Source organism: Lasioglossum baleicum, chromosome 18 (assembly GCF_051020765.1).
Source record: "Lasioglossum baleicum chromosome 18, iyLasBale1, whole genome shotgun sequence".
Classification (NCBI taxonomy): Eukaryota; Metazoa; Arthropoda; class Insecta; order Hymenoptera; family Halictidae; genus Lasioglossum; species Lasioglossum baleicum.
The window spans coordinates 4317050-4338269 of record NC_134946.1 but is presented as its reverse complement, the minus strand read 5'-3'; the positions used below and the strand labels follow the sequence as shown (position 1 = coordinate 4338269).

At 37.7% G+C, this 21220-nt stretch overlaps 1 protein-coding gene across 2 annotated transcripts in view; it reads left to right on the top strand.

Annotated features, from left to right (window-relative positions):
* The window catches only part of Machr-b (muscarinic acetylcholine receptor), a 62794-nt gene extending 42486 nt beyond the window's left edge, over positions 1 to 20308 (top strand). Inside the window, exons 1-4 of one of the 2 annotated variants that reach the window (XM_076443293.1) lie at positions 684 to 15153; positions 15236 to 15438; positions 16035 to 16229; positions 16662 to 20308. In XM_076443293.1, the coding sequence (XP_076299408.1) occupies positions 15270 to 15438; positions 16035 to 16229; positions 16662 to 18802 (2505 nt within the window). In that variant the 5' untranslated portion in view covers positions 684 to 15153; positions 15236 to 15269 and the 3' untranslated portion in view covers positions 18803 to 20308. Of the gene's footprint in view, positions 1 to 683; positions 15154 to 15235; positions 15439 to 16034; positions 16230 to 16661 lie in introns of those variants that run through there. The other variant, XM_076443292.1, reaches the window with a different exon arrangement.
* Positions 20309 to 21220: the final 912 nt, after the last annotated feature.

Here is a 21220-nt window from a genome sequence, read left to right as displayed (position 1 = left end):
TTACATATTTTACGTTCAAGTAAATTTTTGAATTTTACATATTGTTGATTCAAGTAAATTCGTGAATTTTACATATTTTTCATTCAAGTAAATTCGTGAATTTTACATATTTTTCATTCAAGTAAATTCGTGAATTTTACATATTTTTCATTCAAGTAAATTCGTGAATTTTGCGTATTTTTGATTCAAGTAATTTCTGGATTTTTACATATTGCTGATTCAAGTAAATTCTTGAATTTTACATATTTTTCATTCAAGTAAATTTTTGAATTTTACATATTGTTGATTCAAGTAAATTCGTGAATTTTACATATTTTTCATTCAAGTAAATTCGTGAATTTTGCATATTTTTGATTCAAGTAATTTCTGGATTTTTACATATTGCTGATTCAAGTAAATTCTTGAATTTTACATATTTTTCATTCAAGTAAATTTTTGACTTTTACATATTGTTGATTCAAGTAAATTAGTGAATTTTACATATTTTTCATTCAAGTAAATTTTGGAATTCTACATATTGTTGATACAAGAGTAAATTCGTGAATTTTACATATTTTTCATTCAAGAGTAAATTCGTGAATTTTACATATTGTTGATTCAAGTAAATTCGTGAATTTTGCATATTTTCGATTCAAGTAATTTCTGGATTTTTACATATTGCTGATTCAAGTAAATTCGTGAATTATACATGTTTTGCATTCAAGTAAATTCTTGATCTTTACATATTGTTGATTGAATAAATTCGTGAACTTTACATATTTTTCATTCAAGTAAATGTTTGAATTTTAATAATTTACTAGAGTATAATACTCCATATTTTCTATTAAAATTAAAATGAATTTCTCTTTCCACATCGTCTTTACATTACACATTACTTTCCATTCACTTGAAGTGGGACAACCAATTCCAGGATTACCTTCAACTATCTGTAACAATAATACTTGGAATAGATGAAACTAAAATAATAATGTGTAAATGTTTTTAACAGTAAAAGTAGAATACATGAAGTAATAATTATTTTGGGCAGTGTAGATGCGATTGAGCCCAGTTCACATAAGGTTTGACCGAGAATGTTGTTGCCGGAGAAATTACATATCTAATTTCAGAATTAGAGTAGCGCTCGAGGAGCAATTTGTGTCATAAATGTCTCCGAGTAGTTCCAAACACTTCACCATCCACTTCATCTATTTGGACAAGTCGTGCTCCGCACCTCCGGCCGCTAAATAGGTAATAGGGATCCTTTCTCAGTCAGCAAGATGCTTATGAACTGCTTCAACTGCGCTTCTAGTTAAATAATTCTCTGTCATGCCGGCCCGTTCACTTATCCACGGAACGTACGATTGAACATTATTAACTCTTTTTGAATAATTTTTAAGCTCGAGCATGTCCAATTTCCTCCGCTTGTTTCCACTTTGAAACTGTCATCAATTATTTCATATATTACCAGCCGTTTTCATTGAATTATAAATCTTCAAAAGTGTCAAATTGTGAATGTCAAATTGGACATTCAAAGAAAATTATCTACGGTAATAAACAAAAAGCAAATTGATGATTTAGGCCCTAATAAATATCTACAAATACAATAATCGAAAGAGAATGTTTCTCTACAAGTAATGATTTTGTTTTTTGTGCTCTAAAAAAATATACAAAAGAAACGCATTTTTCGTAAAAACATTAATAACAGAAATATTTAGCTGTTACCATTCAAATGTACCACCCTGTATGAATATTAAAATGTAATGAGTGTGGTCCTGAAAATAAGTATTAAATAAATGCTAAATTCCTGATAAAAATGATACATTTTTTTCGAAGTATATATTTTTATATCTTTATAAATAAGGAAATGATTGATGGTTGTAGAGAAGGTTAGGGTAGCTCCCTAGTATAATCATGATTTCGGAATTAAAAATGTCCCGTTCTCTCGATAAATCAACCGAACATTTTGGCAGCAGCCGTCGAAGCCATAATCGAGATATGGTAACCATATCAATCTTTTTGGGCTCAAATGCTAGATGGTCAACAGGATCGACTTAAATTGGTCTATCGACCGTGAAAGATTGATGAAAAGTATCCCCGAAGCTATTTTTACTAGCACCTACTGAGATGTCGTTGGAATAATAATGAAGTAACTTACTTGGGTGTACAAAATATTTTAAATCTTCACACTTGACGAAAGTTAAAAATCATGACCTTCATGACCAATTTCTTTTGCACTTTACCTACTAAACGAATTCTACCGACATCTCAAAAAATCTCAAGTCGTGTTTGGTTCAATTCGAAAAAGGTATCAATTTTTAAAGGGTGTCCACTTAAATTTGGCCACCGATTGAATGATCTTCATTCATTTCAGGTAGTCCCTGGAGCAGAGTAGGGCAATATTTAAAAATAACTAATAGTCTTTTCGAGTTAGTCATGGCAAAACAGTCATTAGTCAAAACTTTTTGATTAGTTAGCGATAACTAATTAATTAGATTAATGTATGTTAATCGCACAATAGTGACTGGTGACTAAAGATTGATGACTGATCATCAACTACTAATTCACTAATAAGCAATAGCTAACGATTACTTAGAGCTGTGACTAACTGTTTGCCATTTAGTTATCACTAACTAATCAAAAAGTTTTGACTAATGACTATATTTTGCTATGACTAACATTCAAGAAGACTATTAGTCATTTTGTAATATTAGTTGATTATTGCCCTACTCCGTCCTGGAGTCATCGCGAATCGCGAACTGTCTAATTTGCTCGCGTTGGAAAGTGCATCGCGGAATCAGCGGATTCGAACAGGGTCGCAGGAAAATGGCGGCCGTAAGGTGAAATGACGATTCCGCCTTATGTGTTTGACGTCATTCATTGTGACTCTGTACAATGACAAAGAGAGAGAGAGAGAGAGAGAGAGGGAGAGAGGAACCAGCGCCGTGACGTTTTCGTTCCTAGCTGGCGGAGCAAGCTCTCGCCAGTATTGAGAGAATGTTGGAACGATGCCGACAACGACAACGGGTATACTTGTTGCCACTGCCGCTGTGCATCGTGGATTCCACCCTTGGCTTCCCTTTTCCTTGCAATTTTTCCCTCGTCGTTCGTTTCAACTCTCCGATTCTCGTCCCTGCGCCTGCCACCCCCGTATCGGATCACCTCGCTCCCTCTCTCTCCATCGTCGTCACCCCTCTATCTGGCCGTATGATCGTGCCATTCCACGGCGATGATCCTCGGCTCAACAGGGCTTATGTATCAGCTATCACTTCGCCGTTCCCGGAACACGTGCATGCATCGAAGAACGGATGTTGCATTCGGACAAAGCTGCCCGTTGACTATCTCGTGTCTTCGTACGGTGAAAAAACGTCCGATCAGATTCGAGCACCTTTTTACTATCTATTCTCAACTTGTCCCAGCCTCGAATATCCGAACGCGATACATTTTTTCATAATTATATATGTGCACATAATTATGATAGTGGTCTAAGGCATATTTATACATATTTCTTGTTTCGAGATATTTAAAGGAAAAGGATATTAACTAGGGATGGGATCAAGTAGTTCGCAAACAGGTTCGAACTTTGATTGATTGAATTCGAATTCTCTATGTAGGGTAACTGCACCAGTGAATGAACATTGAAGAAATTGTTCGGGAAGATATTTTATTTAAAAAAAAAATATGTGAATTAAAGGAATCTCATATATGCCAAATGGCTCCCTATACTTCATTGTCAAAAATAAATGAACACATATAAAATGAAATTATTATTATTTTTCTTTATTAAACGTTAAATAAAAAATACCAGTCAATGAACACTACATTCTAGTAATTGAACAATGATGGTCCAATGAATGAACAAAATTACTAAACAATATTCTCTTATTTATTTAACTGTTTAATCACAAAAAATCCCCTAGAATTAATTTTGCTGGTTAATGAAATTGACTCGGATTCGTGAGTACATATTGAACTTGATCCCATCCTTAATATTAAACCACTTGCCCTACGATCTATTTTACGGTTTTAGTGATTAGAACTTTTTTTGTAGTTCGGAATCTTCTAAAATAGAAGAAAATTTATATCTACTGTATGCCGACATGTTCTCCAATAACTATACATTAACAAAACCAAAATAGAATTTCATCTCGGTTTAAAGGAAATTAATAACATGCATATATTTACATGTTCAAAATGTTACTGCAAATGACGATGTAGTTGGGATTTAGCGTTGCAGTGAATACCTGTTGGCTTCAAGAATTTATTTCAGTACAACTGCCAATGAATTTTAACATTGAAATCGTTTCGAATATTTTCCGTGTTATATTGTTATAAGTTATATTGTTCTCCGATAAAATGATATTCTTGATACTCTCGAAGAGTGAGTGGGTTCAAATGTGCTCCCTGTCTATATTTCGGTTCTTTGAAACTTCTCCTCGTCGGATTCTTTTTTCATCGCGAGGTATTCGAGGGGAACTGAATATCTGCCACACGAGTGCCATTCATTCGGAAGAGAGACTCTTGCGTAAATCCTCAGCGCAGAAATGTACACTATGCACCGTCGAATTGGACTGAGGCGGCTCCGTCGCTGAAAGAAATACCACCGTGTGTCGCGTAACATTTCGTCGATTCTCCACACCGGTATCCGACTAACCTGTAATACTTGCGAGTTGTGGTAGTATTTAGCACTAGATCTACTCAAGAAAAATACAAGAGCGTATTTATTTGGATGTTTAGCAGTCTTCATCTAACGGAAGTAGGACGACCTGATTTTTACCCTTAGAACGCAGCGCATGAAAAAGCTAAAACTTAAACAATTTAAAAAATCGATTTTTCATAGAAAACTGTTGAACTGTATCGATTCGACTCATTTAGTTATTTCTTATTTCAACTCGAAATATTTTTCAAGAATTTCCTTGTTTTCCTTTGTGGCATTGGGAAACATTATCTGGCTGTGAAATTATTGTTGAGAAAACCTTTTAGCACCTGTAATTATTTCGGGAAGGCCCACTAAAAGTTCGACAATTATCTCCGCATTTTTGAAAGAACAAATTGACTCTGAAAACGCTGGATTATTTCTGACCAACGATTCTGTAATTCAGCTACTTCATTCATCCAATTCACTCGCTTTTCTCCACTGCGAACCAGTTTTAAGTGCCTGATTTCATCAAAAAGTTCAGTTCCATCAATGAGAACGTTGGGTTCTTTTATTAAATATTGCACAGATTTCATGACTTTTTCTCGTTGACCTTCTTTCTCGTTGCAATACCCGTTAAAATATCGGGGCATCTTTAAATTATTTAAAGAAATGTGATTGATATATCAATAAAGATCAAAAGGTTCTTAATGTATCGGTAAATATTGAAATATAATCCGCAAATCGATAGATATTGATAATATGGAAATGTTATCAACATTTCGATTAATATCTACAGCCTCGAACCGTGAACTGTATTTCGCAATAACCATACATATTGGCATGTTATTGAAGTTTCGATACATATCGAAGTGTAATCGATATATCGATAATATCGTTGAGAACAAAATTACATCGAAATTAATATGCTTCCTGTAACGAATTCCAACAGAGATTCGAATATATTTAATCATTTTGTGTTACAATGAATGCGTGTCGATAAATCAAAAACTGACGACAATTTACAGAAACTTCTGCATGAAGATTGCGCAATGGGATTGTTTACAGGCGCAGCGCTATTGTAAACATAGTTATATTTATACAGAGAATCTCGGGACTGTCGATGCGAAACGAGGGGTGGTAAATTTATTCGAATAGATGGAAAAACTTGCCGACGTGTTCGTCCATCGCGTATCGTTCTTACTCGTACAAACACGAATTTCCATTTTTCCAAACGCCATTTTATTACGTTCTGCACTAAAAATAAAGTTCAAATGAAATTTACAAAAACAAGGTGCAAGTACACGAATAAATAGAAATGTAAAAGTATCATTTGAGAATCTTTTTTTCACACGTTTCGAAAAAACAAATCCAACGTGGTGTGTCTCGTATAAAAATATTTAGAAAACACAAAAAAATAGTTTTTTTTATATAATATTAATAACCCAGCTTTCACTTTCACTGTGGATGATGAAAAAAAAATGTTGTACTTCCTTGAAAGGGGTGATTCTGAAATAACTTTTTCCCATGCGAAAATGTTGAATTACTTCCCTGAAGGGGGGACAACATTTTTAGAACACCTTGTGTACATCCGAAGTGAGACAAGGTATTCTATGAAAAAAGATCTGGTCACCCGTGTGTCGCACCTGTGTGTCGACTTGACGGGAAGCGCGCCGACTCTGTGCCAATTTATAGCCAATAAGCCAACTTCGTCCACGTAAGTTCTATAAATATCGTTATTATAAATGTCACAGACTCCGATAGATATTCAGAGTTCATTGTGAGCGGTATTGATTCGCTGTGTGTTCAGTTTTATCGTAGCGTCGTCGTCAAATAGTTTTCGAGCGTTTCTGCAACGGCCGAAGGATGTAGAAACGCACGGGCATGGAAAGTTGCGGGGAGTCCTCCCTCACAAGGGTGTCTGTGGCAGCTCGAACCACGGTTGAACGACCTTGATGAGCAGGGCATCACAACTCATTAGACAAAACCGGCGCTTCACCCTTGTTTCGATGCGCAAATTGCGACGATCCCTCGAGCACCCTCGCCTAAACGCTAGAACCTTCTTACCGTTCCCTTCCGTTTCGACATTCTGATACATTTTCCTCAACCGAGTGCGAATCTCCACATTCTTCTCAACTTTTATGCCTACGCACTTTTCCAGAAAATCAATTGTTCTCTGCAGTGGCGCGTTACCCTACGGGCAACTTTGGGCAAGATCCAAAAGATCCAAATTCTACGTTTTTCTCCGAAAGTTACTTCGTTGGGGTTAGGGGCCCCAAAATTACGAAGTCTCTATATGTATATAAAAATGCAGTCCTGACTCATTCACTCACTCACTGATGAACGCCCAGACTAAACCCTTGGACCTAGAATGCTGAAATTTTGCACAGAGGTTTCCTTTATGATCTATACAAGGGTTAAGAAAGGATATTTCGAAATTCAACCCCCAAGAAGGTGAAAAGGGGTTGCAACGTTTGTATGAGAAATATTTTGTTCGTGGTCGGAGTTACTTCATACTTGGTCTTAATGCTCTACTTTGATATAATTAATCAAACACCTGTTTCGGCATTTCAAAAAAGTCAACCCCCGAGGGGGTGAAAAGGGGTTGCAACGTTTGTATGAGGAATATTTTGTTCGTGGTCGGATTTGCTTGAAACTTGGTCTTAATGCTCTTTGATATAATTAATCAAACACCTGTTTCGGCATTTTAAAAAATTCAACCCCTAAGGGGGTGAAAAGGGTTTTGAAATCTATGATGGCGGCATGACATAAAATTAAAACTCTATAGGGGTGACTGGGGGGGTTAAAAGGTTTTATGGAGAAACAATATCAATTTCCGAGGGCATTAAACAGTTTTCTGTGCGAGCGAAGCCGCGGGTAAAAGCTAGTCATATATATAATTGCAAATCTTGTACTTTCATTGAATTTTTTGCCCTATGAAAGCGAATTATCGATGCGAAAAAATATGACTGGCATTTCTTTAAGGTGTCAATATCCTCTAAGAATGTCAGTAAAATCGGTGTCTTCAAGCTGGGTAATGTCCCGTGTAAGCGACCGCGATGACCACGGTGCGGCTTTACAAATAATGTTAACTACGCCAGTAACCGTGACTTCAGCTGAACGTAGTTTCTCGCGGTTGAAACTAATAAAAGATTATCTTCGATCATCAATAAGCCAAGACCGATTTACGATTTAGATACGACTGATATCTCTGGCTATTCTTTCAATAGAAAGCGAAGTAGCAAACTCAATCAATTTTGATGGCGTCATCAAAGATTTTGCGGCGGAAAAAGCGAGAAAAATATATGTAACATCCTTTGTACTTATAATAAATGATTCCTTATTGTGTAATTTAAGTATAGGATTTGAATGTGTATTCTGGCCTCGCATAATTTTTGAACCGGGCCCCGCAAAAGGTCACACCGGCTCTGAGAACGATGCCCACACCATTACACAACCACCACCGTGCTCGAGTGGTCCTACGGTGCAGTTTGGATTAAGATCTTCACCTTTGCGACGTCTGATATATCGAATTGCGTCAGAAGATACTCTATTGAACTTCGACACTCAAAAGCAATCGAGAACTATTGGACGTTTAGCATCTCTAATAAAATGCGATAATCTACTAGAAAGATAGTCGTCTTAAACTTTTTTCCGCCACTGTATATGCGTATCACTGTCACTCGATCGTGATTTGAATAGTACCAGTGGCATACTGTCTCACAGCTAATTACAGATAGTTGGCCCTACTTCACGAATCATTTCACTTGCCCGGCAGAGCCGCAAAAAAGTATTGTCGCCATAACGAGGTCAGGTATTTACGAATCATTTCACGATGACGCAGGCGGCGGCGACTCCAAGAGAAAGCCCGCTATAACGAGGACAAGTATTTACCCTCGAGACCATTGAAACAATGGATCTCATCTCTCTATCTTTTATTCGCGTGGCTTCATTGTCCGTGGTTGTAGCGGCCTGTTCTAATAATCTTAGAACGATCCTCATCGATTTGCTAATGTCCTCATCGAAATCAAAACACACTGTTGTCCATCGACTAACCGCGAAACCACCGGGAAACCTACGAACCAGTTTTCCTACCTTAAGAAGTAAGAAAAATCGATTTCTTTCTGCAATTTTATACAATTTTATAATGTTTATAGTTTATAGGTGAAGTATTCAAGATGCTTATGTTATTAGGTGTAGAAATCGATTCGGTGCCTTTTTAAAACAAATTTAGTATTTATTATATACAATATTTTCGATGACTGGTCCATTTTTCAGGCAACTGTCGAATTCCTTGAAAAGATGGCGTTTTTGATGTAATGAATTCGTCGATACCTTTTTGCATCTCTTCCGATTTTTGGAAATTTGTATCTGCTAAATGATGTGACCGGAATAAATGAAAATTGAAGCAGAATTCAATTCATTCATCAAAATCATAATTTTTTATGGTTAAAGTGAAAAAGAAGAATTTATTGCAATTTCTGCTACAGCGATCGTAATTTCAATTTAACATTATTGCACTATCGTTTGTGTTATCAGTAGACATGTAATACAATTTTTATTGTCATGATGTTTTGACGATTTCGTACAATATTTCGCTTTGAACGTGCTTTCTACAATATAATTGGTAAAAAATGTGGAACGATTCCTCAAAGCAAAATTGGTTAACCTAGATGTCTGAAGTTTCCACAGAGATTCACATTGTTACGAACTTCATTCACTGATACGGTGACTTTAAAGGAGCCATCTTAACTGCAGTCGAATGCGTCCTCTTAATACTCTCGAAACTTGTACCTCTTGTACAAGTATGTAGATACAGGTTGTACCTCCACACTTTAACTGTTCAAATATCGAACAAAAAAAGACTAAAAACTGTATTTCAATTGGCAGACTACTTTAATACTTTAAAGAGTTGAAATATCGGAAAAAAATTAGAAAGTTTCCGTAATATCTGGATTGAAAAAAATTTATACTGTTAAATAGCAATACTGTGCATTTAAGAGAGAGATAATAAAAATTCAATATGTCTAGAAAGGTGGCAATAAAAATGAAAAACTATTAAATAACGACAGTATGACGTTAAGGGTTGAAATATCAAATAATATGAAGGGTTGAAATATCGAAAATGAAAATTCATACAGTTATTAAAAATTGAAGAAAATATAAATATTGTTTTATAGCACGAGTGAATTATTCGGTGTGAAATATCGAAAATTAATATTAAAAATAATATTTAAATTGCTAAATGGTAACGCTATACCAAAAGTGAAAATAACCACATAAGAAGGTTCATCAGGAGTCAAGATATGAAAGTAAGAATTATTTCATACGAAGAGTTATTAATATTTATTATTTTTTTTTATCAAAAACACACAGATGACAATCTCGTAAATGAAAACCGTGAACAGCCAAAAAAATTTTTGGTGTAGAATAATAGAAAAATTTCTCGTTTATTGAATATGTTACAACCTAATTAAAGAAACCTGAACCTAATGTAAAATAATTATTTAAATAAAACAAAATTTTTAATATACCACGTTTTTAAGACGGATTAAAAAGTATAAAATAGTTTTTCCTAACCCCATACAGATTCCTAACACCATTCAGATAGTTCTGAAAATTTGTGATTGTGAATTTTTAATAGCTATGAAAATACTTGTAAGATTTAAAACGAAAAACGTGGGGCGTAAGATAATAGATAATTGATGTTCACCTAAGTCACTAACAATTTTATTGTACTGCAAATGATATCAACGGCAGCTACTCTCTACACTCCTTACTATTATTTTGCACCCCACGTTTTATGTTTTAAATCATACAAGTATTTTCATAGCTATTAAAAATTCATAATCACAAATTTTCAGGACTATCTGTATGGGGCTAGGAAAAATTATTTTATACATTTTAGTCCGTCTTAAAAACGTGGTACATATATTAAACATTTTTTTTTATTTACATAATTATTTTCTGCTTTTTAGTCTTGTGTGTGTGAAATTTTTCAGTCGATTTTAAACATTTAGTTAATATTGCATTGTCATGCAGTTCTGAGCTGTGTTTAAAGTTTCAAGTCTGTAGTTCATCGGGAAGAGTTAGTTTAAAATCAGTTGCAAAATTTGTACCAAACAGATAAACAGACAGACAAGACAGAGAGTTAATAAAGACGTGGTAATAAAAGGGGTTCTACACGCGGTACAATCGACAAACGATTTCGATTAATTGTGCGCGAGGGTTGTAGATCGTGCGGCACAAAGGGTACGTTTAACCCCGTAGGAGTGACGATCGACTGGATCAGCTAAATTATTTAAAAACGAGTCACCCTCTTTAAGGTACAGGCCGTCGCGTCGTTTCTTCCCTGCCGGCGACGACGCGACGGGAGCGCGCAAGCGGGAAATGGATGTGGTTCCATTCATGCTTATTTCAAGCTCATTGTGCGTCGGGTGCATTCAGCCTTTGACTTGCCTCTCGTGTTGCCACTGCAGCAATGTTTCATAGAGAGCAAGAGGCATACGTGTCACTAGCTAAAATCAGGAAATACTAGTGTCACATTTTCTTTGACGCTAACGAATATTACTGAAGAAGCATGGGCCTTATCTTCCACCCCCTTTTCTTTTTTCTTTAATATCCCCTTTTATCTCTGCTCACAAAAACATTGCAACACATCCATTAAACTACATCAAGTCGATTGTTCGACTTGTTTCGGCAAAATATATTTTTCTTCATTTTCTTAAACAAACCGAAACGGAATTTCTCAACTTTGTATGTCCTAACCAGGGCTTGAAAACAGTTATGATATCGGTTTCGGTCCTTGAAACAGTTATGAAGGACCGATATTCTGAATAACTGTTCTGAAGGCCCGAAATTTTGGTTGATATCGGTTTCGATTACGGTCCTTCGTACATGGATATCGGTCCTAGCATAACGGTCTAGGACCGTTATTTTTTCGATCCTATATCGGTCCTCATATCGGTTCTAAGTTCTAAGTTTCAAGTTATAGCAATCAGGGCTTGAAACGGGTCCGAAAATAACTACCAACATTAAAAACGGTTATATTTTGGTCATAATTCAAAGTTGTTTTATTATAACAATAAATGTATACATTATTGACTATTTTTGACGTGAAACTTCATTTGGCAGGGTGTAGGCCTAATTCGCGTCACGGAATTCGCGATACGAAAATGCGTAACGGAAGTGGTGGGGATGGTTAGCCGAGCTAGTCTTAAATAGAAAATGGCTGTATCTCGAGAACGGTGCGTCCTACCGCAAAAATAACGAAATTTTCGAAAGGCTCAACCCCGAAGCATATAGGGTACGCCCAACCACATGACGTACGTAGTCTTTTGAATTTAAAAAAAAACCACGTGCGGCAAAAGTGAAACTTCTTGCAGTCTAGTAATGTTTAGAAGTAAATTAAGATTGGAAATGGTAAATAATCCTAATGAAGCGCGACAATAAGATCAGGAGAACTTCGAAAGTTGCTGAGCTTCTCTCTAGGCTCTAGGTTTTCGCTTGCAGAGCGGTGAGTCTTGTGTCCAAGAGGATGTGTTTTGTTTTACCAGAGATCATTCTGATTGGTATCCCCGCAAAAGCGTCACCGATGACGTCGAGTCAACAGTCGCGTCGGCAATCGACAATAAGGTGCCGGTCTCTTTGCCACCGATTACAAAGCATCGGCCGACCCTTAGAAGTCGCTGTGCCTAAGCATCGGCCGAGCAACAAAGTATTAGAACCGATATGAAGATCGATATAGGACCGAAAAAATATCGGTCTTAGACCGTTATGCTAGGACCGATATCCATGTACGAAGGACCGTAATCGAAACCGATATCAACCAAAATTTCGGGCCTTCATAACAGTTATTCAGAATATCGGTCCTTCATAACTGTTTCGATCAAGCCCGAAATGAAACAGTTTCAAACAGTTATTTCCGGGCCCGTTTCAAGCCCTGGTCCTAACTCACATAGTAAAACTCTCGAGTTTTTATAACACAGTAGTATTGTGCAATTGTGAGAGAACGTGTTCAAATAATGATTGAAGTGAATTCGCAAAAAAATTGATATTTTTACTTTAAATTACTAATATTCTACTTCACAGTATTAATGTGCTAGATAGAATTGTGTAAGATGTTCTCTATATAGGGTGTCCCAAAAATGTTGTACTTGGTTTCAAACATTTTTTCATTTACCACATAGTTTACATGTAATTTAAGTGGCACAGCTGAATCACCCGTTTAACTATTCTATAAGAGCGCATTCTTCGTGAAAGAATGCAATTAAAAATTGTGGGTAGCTCTCAAGGGGACATTACACTTTCTCATCATATTTCAATAATATTCGCTGACAATTTCAGAGGAAAATTCGATATACCTTAGAAGTTATAGACGATTATAGCAGGCATAGCTGATTAATCGTAAGCAGATTTTATATGTGAAAATTCATTTGTCAAAACTTTTGAAACGCGTTTTTCTCAAAAGAACATTTTTATAATCGACGTGCATGATAACTTGAAAACCATTTAACCGATCGGTCTGAAATTTTAATATGTTCTTCTACACAACAATAGCCCCAGTATAGACTATAATAAATAAGATTGTTTAATTTTTTCCTCAATTTTTAACGTTTTTTTTTTACGAAGAAAATGCTATTTTTAAGAGCACCAACTTTGAAGGTCCACCATTTTGTGAATTTTTTCTCGAACGATCGTAGTCTATACTGTGGCCATAGTCATACTTTTTCTAAGGATAATTCTTTTTTTTCAAACGTTGCAGTGTGACCCGCAATCGTGCACGCCAGCAGACCAAAATTTTTAAATCGACTCCCATGAGGCTGCAAAAAACCCCTCTGAAAAATCGTACACAAAATTATAATATATAAAAATTTTTTCTTGAATGTGACGACTTAAGAAATATGTGAAAATATTACGGACTCAAAAAGAATGTTTTTTCATTACTTACGAAAAAATGTAATGTCCCCTTAAGGTAAGGGTCTTAACATTGAAAAGTCGATTTCATTTTTGCAGCAGTGAGCATGATGCAACAGAAGCATTCTACTGTATCTAGAAACAGAAAATGGGGGCGAGTTTCTATGAACGGGTTAAACGGAAGTTTTAATATCGTCGCGATGCGACCCTTTTTTTCACATTTTCTGGTCCGTTTTTCTGTTTCTTCTCCTTTCACATCGATTACAAAAGAGTCTGAACAATATTCTATAGCGATTGATAGGAAATCGATAAGCCACGTGAGTCACCGATGTCCTGCAGAATGAAAAGTGTATTATTCATGGCACTCATGCAGTACATGTATCACGTTTCTTCTTAATGAATTTAAAGGTACGCTGCCGTGCATCACGTACGACACATTTGTTACGTATCACGAGTCCATATTTTCTCGACTACTCTACTTTATTATTTCTATCTTTTATCCACTGCACCCCATAATCCCGATGGGGCTTTCTTTCCCCCAACTGCCTTCTATTTTTTGCCTGTTGTTGCCCAATTTTCGGAGCTTTAAATCGTAATTGTCGGCACCATTCTTCAATATGTTCGAAAGGGGGACCTTGGACATGACATTGAACACACAACATTGAACGGTTGAACACTCACCGTGTTATCTGCTGAATTAATTTACAAAATGCAACAGCTTGCCTTCATTTACTATACATATACATATGTATAAGTAGACTGCGGATCTTTATGCAATATAAAAACAATTTACATTAATTGCAAGACAACTGGAGTGGAATGTAAATGTCTTAAAAACCAATACACCGTTTCTAATGTATCCGTTGCTTTAAATTCTACTCACTCATTTTTCTCATAAATCCATAAAATATTTGAACAAAATAGTTTTCTACCAAAAATATAATGAATTCTCACATTGAATATGGTCAACGAAGTGCGTCGAAAAGTAGCAACTTCAACCATTCTTTTAAATTATCTAAAATTGTAGAAATGTTTGGATGGACTTCCGAGAAGCCCATACCTCCGATTTTTTTTATACTCCGGATTCTTACGTATTTTGACGTGCTGATTACGAATAAGATTACGAATATGAATATTAAATGTGTATTTTGATGAGACCTACAACTTTTATCTGAAGTAATTTTCAAAATTCCCATTATTTACAGAAATATATGGAAAAAACGGTTTCCGCTATGAAAATAACATTTGCGCCAATTTTCACTATCATATTCGTAATCAGCACGTCAAAATACGTACGAATCCAGAGTATAAAAAAATCGGAGGTATAGGCTTATCGGAAGTACACACAAATGTATTTCAAAATGATGGAAGTTTGTCACACATCCTGTAACGTGTGAGCGTGCGCCGACGAGTGTGCGCGGAAGTGTTTGCAAGAGTGCGCGCGAGTATGATGTGCGCATGAGCGTTGGTCTACGCAAGCCATCGTGCGGTCCTCGTGTCTTGTCGCGTGTCGCAATATGTATTCTTCATGTATCGTTCATTACCAATAAACCGTTATATATTCAATAATCTAACACAAAATCCTCATTTGGATAAGGAAAAATCTCTTCTCAACTAAAACTGAAGTAACGATGAGAAGTTAATATGTATCGTTTGTTCATGCGGAAGAATGCAAGTGAAAAATAATGTGAATTGTTGTGTTCGCAGGAAACGAGAGAGGGAACGAGAACGTCTTTGTCGTATGTCCAACCAGGTATTAACGGAATGCACCCAGTTTAATGGAACATGGCCAGACCCGGATGATCCGCGCTGGAGCAGTGGTGAATATGTGGAAGTTCTGTCAGACCTGTTCCCGACAAATAATACCAACTGTTGCTCGATAGCTGGCACCACAACAGCTTTATCGACCGGTAATTCTGTTGAATTCCCCCTTGAATAGCATCGTCGAATACTAAAAGCTGTACACACAAATGTACTATAAGAATACTATGAAATATAAAATCGAACGAATTTATCTAATGAAAGAAAAATTGAAATAGAACTTGACAAAGATAATTGTTGGATGCCAAAACAAATTTTCGCGGTTTTCTGTGTGAAAAATTTGTAAAGTAAGTGGAACAATAATTATTAATTATTTTATTGAAAATTCTTTGCAATTTCGTGTCCACATATAAAAATCCATTTTTGTTGCTGATTAAAGTGTTCAACACTATCGAGTATGAAATCTAAGTGTTGTTTTAATTTTTGCAGTTCTCAAAAAATTCAATTTTTTATTTGAGTCACGTGATAATAATTATTATCCCGCTTACTTTATCTTTAAGCAAGTAAATTAATTGAAAGACCTTTTTGTTAGGGCTGGTATTTTTACGCTCAACGTATTTGAAAGACATTAATGTTGAAAGAAAATCGATGTTCTTACTGGCACGTGAAAAAAAGAAAAGAAGTGTTGAAAACGAGGCGACGTTTTCATGACGATTTACTGACAAGATATCTGTGTATTCAACAGCGGAAACTTTCATACCTCTTGAACCACCCTTCGAACTCTGGCAAACGATACTGATTGCTGTCTGCCTCGCACTATGTATACTGTTAACTGTCGGCGGTAACATTCTCGTTCTTCTGGCGTTTATCGTAGATAGGACTATCAGGCAACCCAGCAACTACTTCATTGCATCCTTAGCAGCCACCGATGTGCTTATTGGTAAGATTTTTCACAAGTTCATCGATTATTATAACTTCAAAATTTCTTCTTCATCGTTTTGTAAGATAGACAATTGCTAATTATAGAAATGTAATTTAAAAGACAAATTCGTTTTAAAGAACAAATTAGTAGTTCTATAAACAATTCAGTACTGTGAAAGTTGTGTTACTTAAACGAATACTTTATCAATATTTTTATCATATTTGATCCTTAAAATTTCCAATAATTATCTATAACTCCAAACTGATGATTAATGTCAACTGTTGACACTCCCTGAGACTAGATGACCAAGTTAATTCAGGTTAAAAACCTCAAGTCGTAGTTAAGGATTTAATAACCCTCAATGAGGTTTATCAACTATGCATCTACAAAGTAACTATCCTAACCTCTCCAACGCAAAACAAAATAACCCAATACTCCTCTGTTGCACAGGTACAGTCTCCATGCCGTTCTACACAGTATACGTTCTAATGGGTTACTGGAACCTAGGCTCGTTGCTGTGCGACCTCTGGCTGTCCGTCGACTACACAGTCTGCCTGGTTTCTCAGTACACGGTTCTCCTAATCACGATTGACCGGTTCTGTTCGGTACGAATCGCAGCTCGCTACCGCAGCTGGCGGACGAAGAACCGAGTGATCTGGATGGTCTCGATCACCTGGATCATTCCAGCGTTGCTATTCTTCATCAGCATCTTCGGGTGGGAACACTTCACGGGGCGCAGGGACCTGAGCCCTGGCCAGTGCGCGGTGCAATTCTTGAAGGAGCCTGTATTCAACACCGCTTTGATCATAGGTTATTACTGGACGACGTTGGTAGTGCTCTTCATACTTTACGGCTGCATCTTCAAGACAGCATACGACATGCAGAAAAAGAGCGAGATCAAACAACGGCAAATGCAGTTCGTGGTGGCGCAGAGCGCCGGCGCTATGTCTGGCATGGCGGCCAGCATAGGGATGTCGAAGACCCAGAGCACACTGCTGAGCCAGGACAAACAGAAAGTGGTCACCGCGGCCGAAGACGGCGCCGAGGGTGATGGGTCAGGTCAGAAGACGTCTTCGAAGACCTCTACGGGTCCCAGTGACTCCGCGGGCAAGCAACCAAGCACTTTGCCCACTGAGACTGAGAGATCTGAGCCCTCCAGCAGCCCCTTGGTGGACTCCGACGACGAGAGCACTTGCGGCCAGTCTCAGCACCAAACTCACATCAGGAAACGCTCATCGGTAGCGGACCTGGTGACGCAATCAGGTGCGTTACAGGTCTTCGTCGCCAACAGCTGTCTGAACGGCATCGTCCCAGCGAAAACACTACCTACCAGTCCCAGCTGCGACATGCAGAGGGCGCAAGCACTGCCCAGGATTCAGGAGACCAGCCTCCTGGACACCGACAACCCCGACCGGTCCAGTAGCCACACCCTAACACCGGAACAGTCATTGAATTCCAACGAAGAAGTAGGTAGCAAACAAGCTATAGCCTCTGCCGAAACCTCGCCACCCACGCAGCCTGCCAGGTCCATCAGCGGCAGCCAACAAAATATCATTCCCCCGCCTACGCAGTTCCAGAGCAGTCCTCCGATCTCAGATAGCCCTCTAACCTCGTCGTCATCCGGTAGACCTAAATCTCTAGTGGGAACTCAGAGGACCTATGATATTCTTACCGGACTCGATAGCGCCGATTTAAGATTCATGGACGAAAGCTCGGTCATCCTACCGAGCCCCTCCTGCGAGAGTCCGCCGTCTTCCTTCTCCTGCAGCCTGGCGCATCCGTTGTCCACCGCACCATCTTCGCCGATACTTGGCAACGTGGCGATCGTGCCGAACACCACGCTGTTGCAGACGGCGCTGATCAGGGCGACGCAAGCGCAATCTATCGGCACGCAGAGCAAAAATAATCAGCCTCCCATGTCCAATGCTTCTAGTCAAACTCATCCTCCCAGAGTCTTCATCACGCAGAAGACGAACGTGGCGTCGCAGACCTCTCCAGTCAGCAAAGTGCAGACGGAGGTCACCGTGAAGGTGCAGGACGCTAAGCAACAGCCTGTCACGACGGTGGTCAGTGCTCCGGAAACCTTCAGCATGGTGATGAGTCAGTTTTCCGAGGCTAGCAAGGCTGGCAATCCTCAGAACTCGTCTTCTAGCGGCAGCATGGTGCCTACCATCTCTGGAACGACTGGGAACGAGGACACTAAAAAGCACAGAAAGAGGGAGAGCAGAGACGGTAGCTCTAGGAGAGACTTCGTGAAGACTTTTGGGAAGAGGTTGAAGAGTAAGACACAGAGGAGAGACCCCATGATGGGCAGGCAGAAGTCCAGGACCGAGAATAGAGCTGGAAAGGCATTCAGGACCATTTCGTTTATCTTAGGAGCTTTCGTTGTATGTTGGACGCCTTATCATATCATAGCGCTGGTGGAGGGCTTCTGTTCCGATCCACCGTGCACCAATGGACATCTGTTCATGTTCTCGTACTTTCTCTGCTACGCCAACAGCCCTATGAACCCCTTTTGTTACGCGTTGGCTAATCAGCAGTTCAAGAAGACCTTTACGAGGTTACTAAAAGGAGACTTTCATATGACGTAAAGGGGATAATGGGAAGACACTCGGGGGACGGAGAAGGCCTTCCATAGATAATTTTGAAATTCATGCATTGTGCCATGTTGATGGTGAAACCGGACAATAAAAGTAGTGAAACGACGCGATACACAGTATTGTGCGCTTTGTGTATATAGAGGATAGGTCGCGTTCATAGAATTTTAGATCGCATTCAACGGTGTATATAATGTATACATATGTATGGGTATTTGCTACCGATGCGGGGAAGCACGCACCGCGCCGGGCAAGCGAATAGATTTAGGGGCAAGGGAGACCAGAGTTCACGCGACACGAGCTGTTCTGGAGAGGGGGGAAGAGGGTCAACGCGATTTGTTGATAAGTGAAAAGTAAGTTGAAACATTGGGTATTATCGATGCGGGTTGAGAGCCACCCGAAGTCGAATTGAACCGTCGCACAGTGGTCCCTTTCAGCGATTTAGCTGGCCAAAAGTCGATTTCAAAAATTTACCTAAAATGTGAAATTTTTGGTGCTTGCTATAGTTTAATATTAGGTTGTCCCAAAAGTTTCTTCCGGAATGTGTTCCTTTAATGTCGCTAAATAAATGCAAGCAATACGATAATGTTTATGTTAATATTTTAGTATACTTCTTAATATATGAATTTGCATTATGTGCATGAATCGAAAACCAACTTTTGGGACAACCTAATATTTATTTAGCAATATCAAAGAATAACATTCCGGAAGAAACTTTTGGGACAACCTAATATATGGGGGACAATGTACTAATATTTTTTTTTATCATTCAGGCACCCATGAAGTGCCGTGCTTCATCGAAAGTTAAAGATTTTCGTAGTACGTGTCTTGCTGCTAAAATTCGATGAGACAGTTTTTATATGTTTCAAGTAAGTTGTTCTCACATTTCTTTCCAGTATGAAAGTTTTGCAAGTAAGTGTGGACTATACTTTCAACAATTTTGTATCTTTTTATTGCATATCTTATGGTAATTATTTACATTTCAACACGATTAGTATGTGAATAAGATTTGTTACGATTGTAACACTTTATGAGTAATTATGTTGTGTATCAGGTTGCGTCCGAGAATTTTTTTAAGCGCGGTTGTAATTGTCAAAGGTTTGGGCTTACAGCAAAACAAAAAAAAGTTGCCCGAGTCTGCACCCTTTTTTTTTTACAGCATTTTGTTTATCGCGCCAAGCGGTCCTTGCATTTCGGACGCGCACGCTTTCCCGACGTAAACACTTGAGATGAAATGATGTTTTTAAAATACTTAAACAAATACAAAATGATACTATATGTGAGTTGAAAACGTTGCGGGATCATTAAACATTATAAATAATTTTGGCCAGCTAAATTCAATGAAAAGGTTCGGTTCGGAAGCTTTTCGGTGCAAATGCCCAATTGTCACCACTATGCTTTGAACAGTTCGGATAATCTGGCAAGAAAATGTTTCGAACAAAAGTTAATCGATACCTGGTCATCTATAAATTCCAATAAAAAATTTGACAACAATTTTTTTTAAAATAAAAAATATGATCATGTTAATTTTTTAAATTCTACTACGTATTTTTTATTTCATATTGTTGTAGTCGATGTCAAGACGAATCCAATGACCTACTTAACTACGGCTTTAAGTCTTAAAATAATGCTAGAATAATTTTGTCCAGCTAAATGGCACGTTTAGACCACTGTGCGTCGCACAGTGGGGCCAAAACAATCTTTGCAGTCATCTATTAAAGTTGAACTAATAAATCCATTTTTAATCTGGCCACATGGAATAAATAAATACAGTTACATGTTTAATTTCAAGTCTAGATAAATATTCCTTATAGTGTCTGGACTGTATTGGCCCTCCTGTGCATCAATTCGAGAAGATACTGCACGAAACCACTCTGTATCTGGATTGGAAGCATAGTCACGGGGTAAAATCGAAACATCATTTTTGGCCTAATTTTCCCCATGTAAGCACACGCAAAATCTTATACCAGAACACCCTTTGTCTTTAAGTTGAGAATCCTGTGGTTGCGGAAAATCTAAAAATACAGACTACCTATGTTATCAATAGACAGCGATCTTTATGCAAAATAAAAATTTTCCACCAGATTTGCAGGCAACTGGGGTGAAGTAGAATTTTAATTTCTTTCTTAATCTGTTTATAATAGGTCGAAAATAATATAACAGTCTTCTGAAATTCTTCTAATTTTTTCGCTGTGACGAGTTACATTTTTGTTATAAATTTTTTATAAATTATTTTTGTTATAAATGCATAAAATCCGCTGTCTAGTTATCAAGAACGAAACGGAGTAATGGGTAAAGCTAATACAGGTGGTAGAGAAGGGTTCATACTAACAAGATCAATCGGTGAGAGATCGTGACACTGGTACATTTGAAAAAGATTCGGTTTGGCTACTATTTGGCTGCACTGTGTAA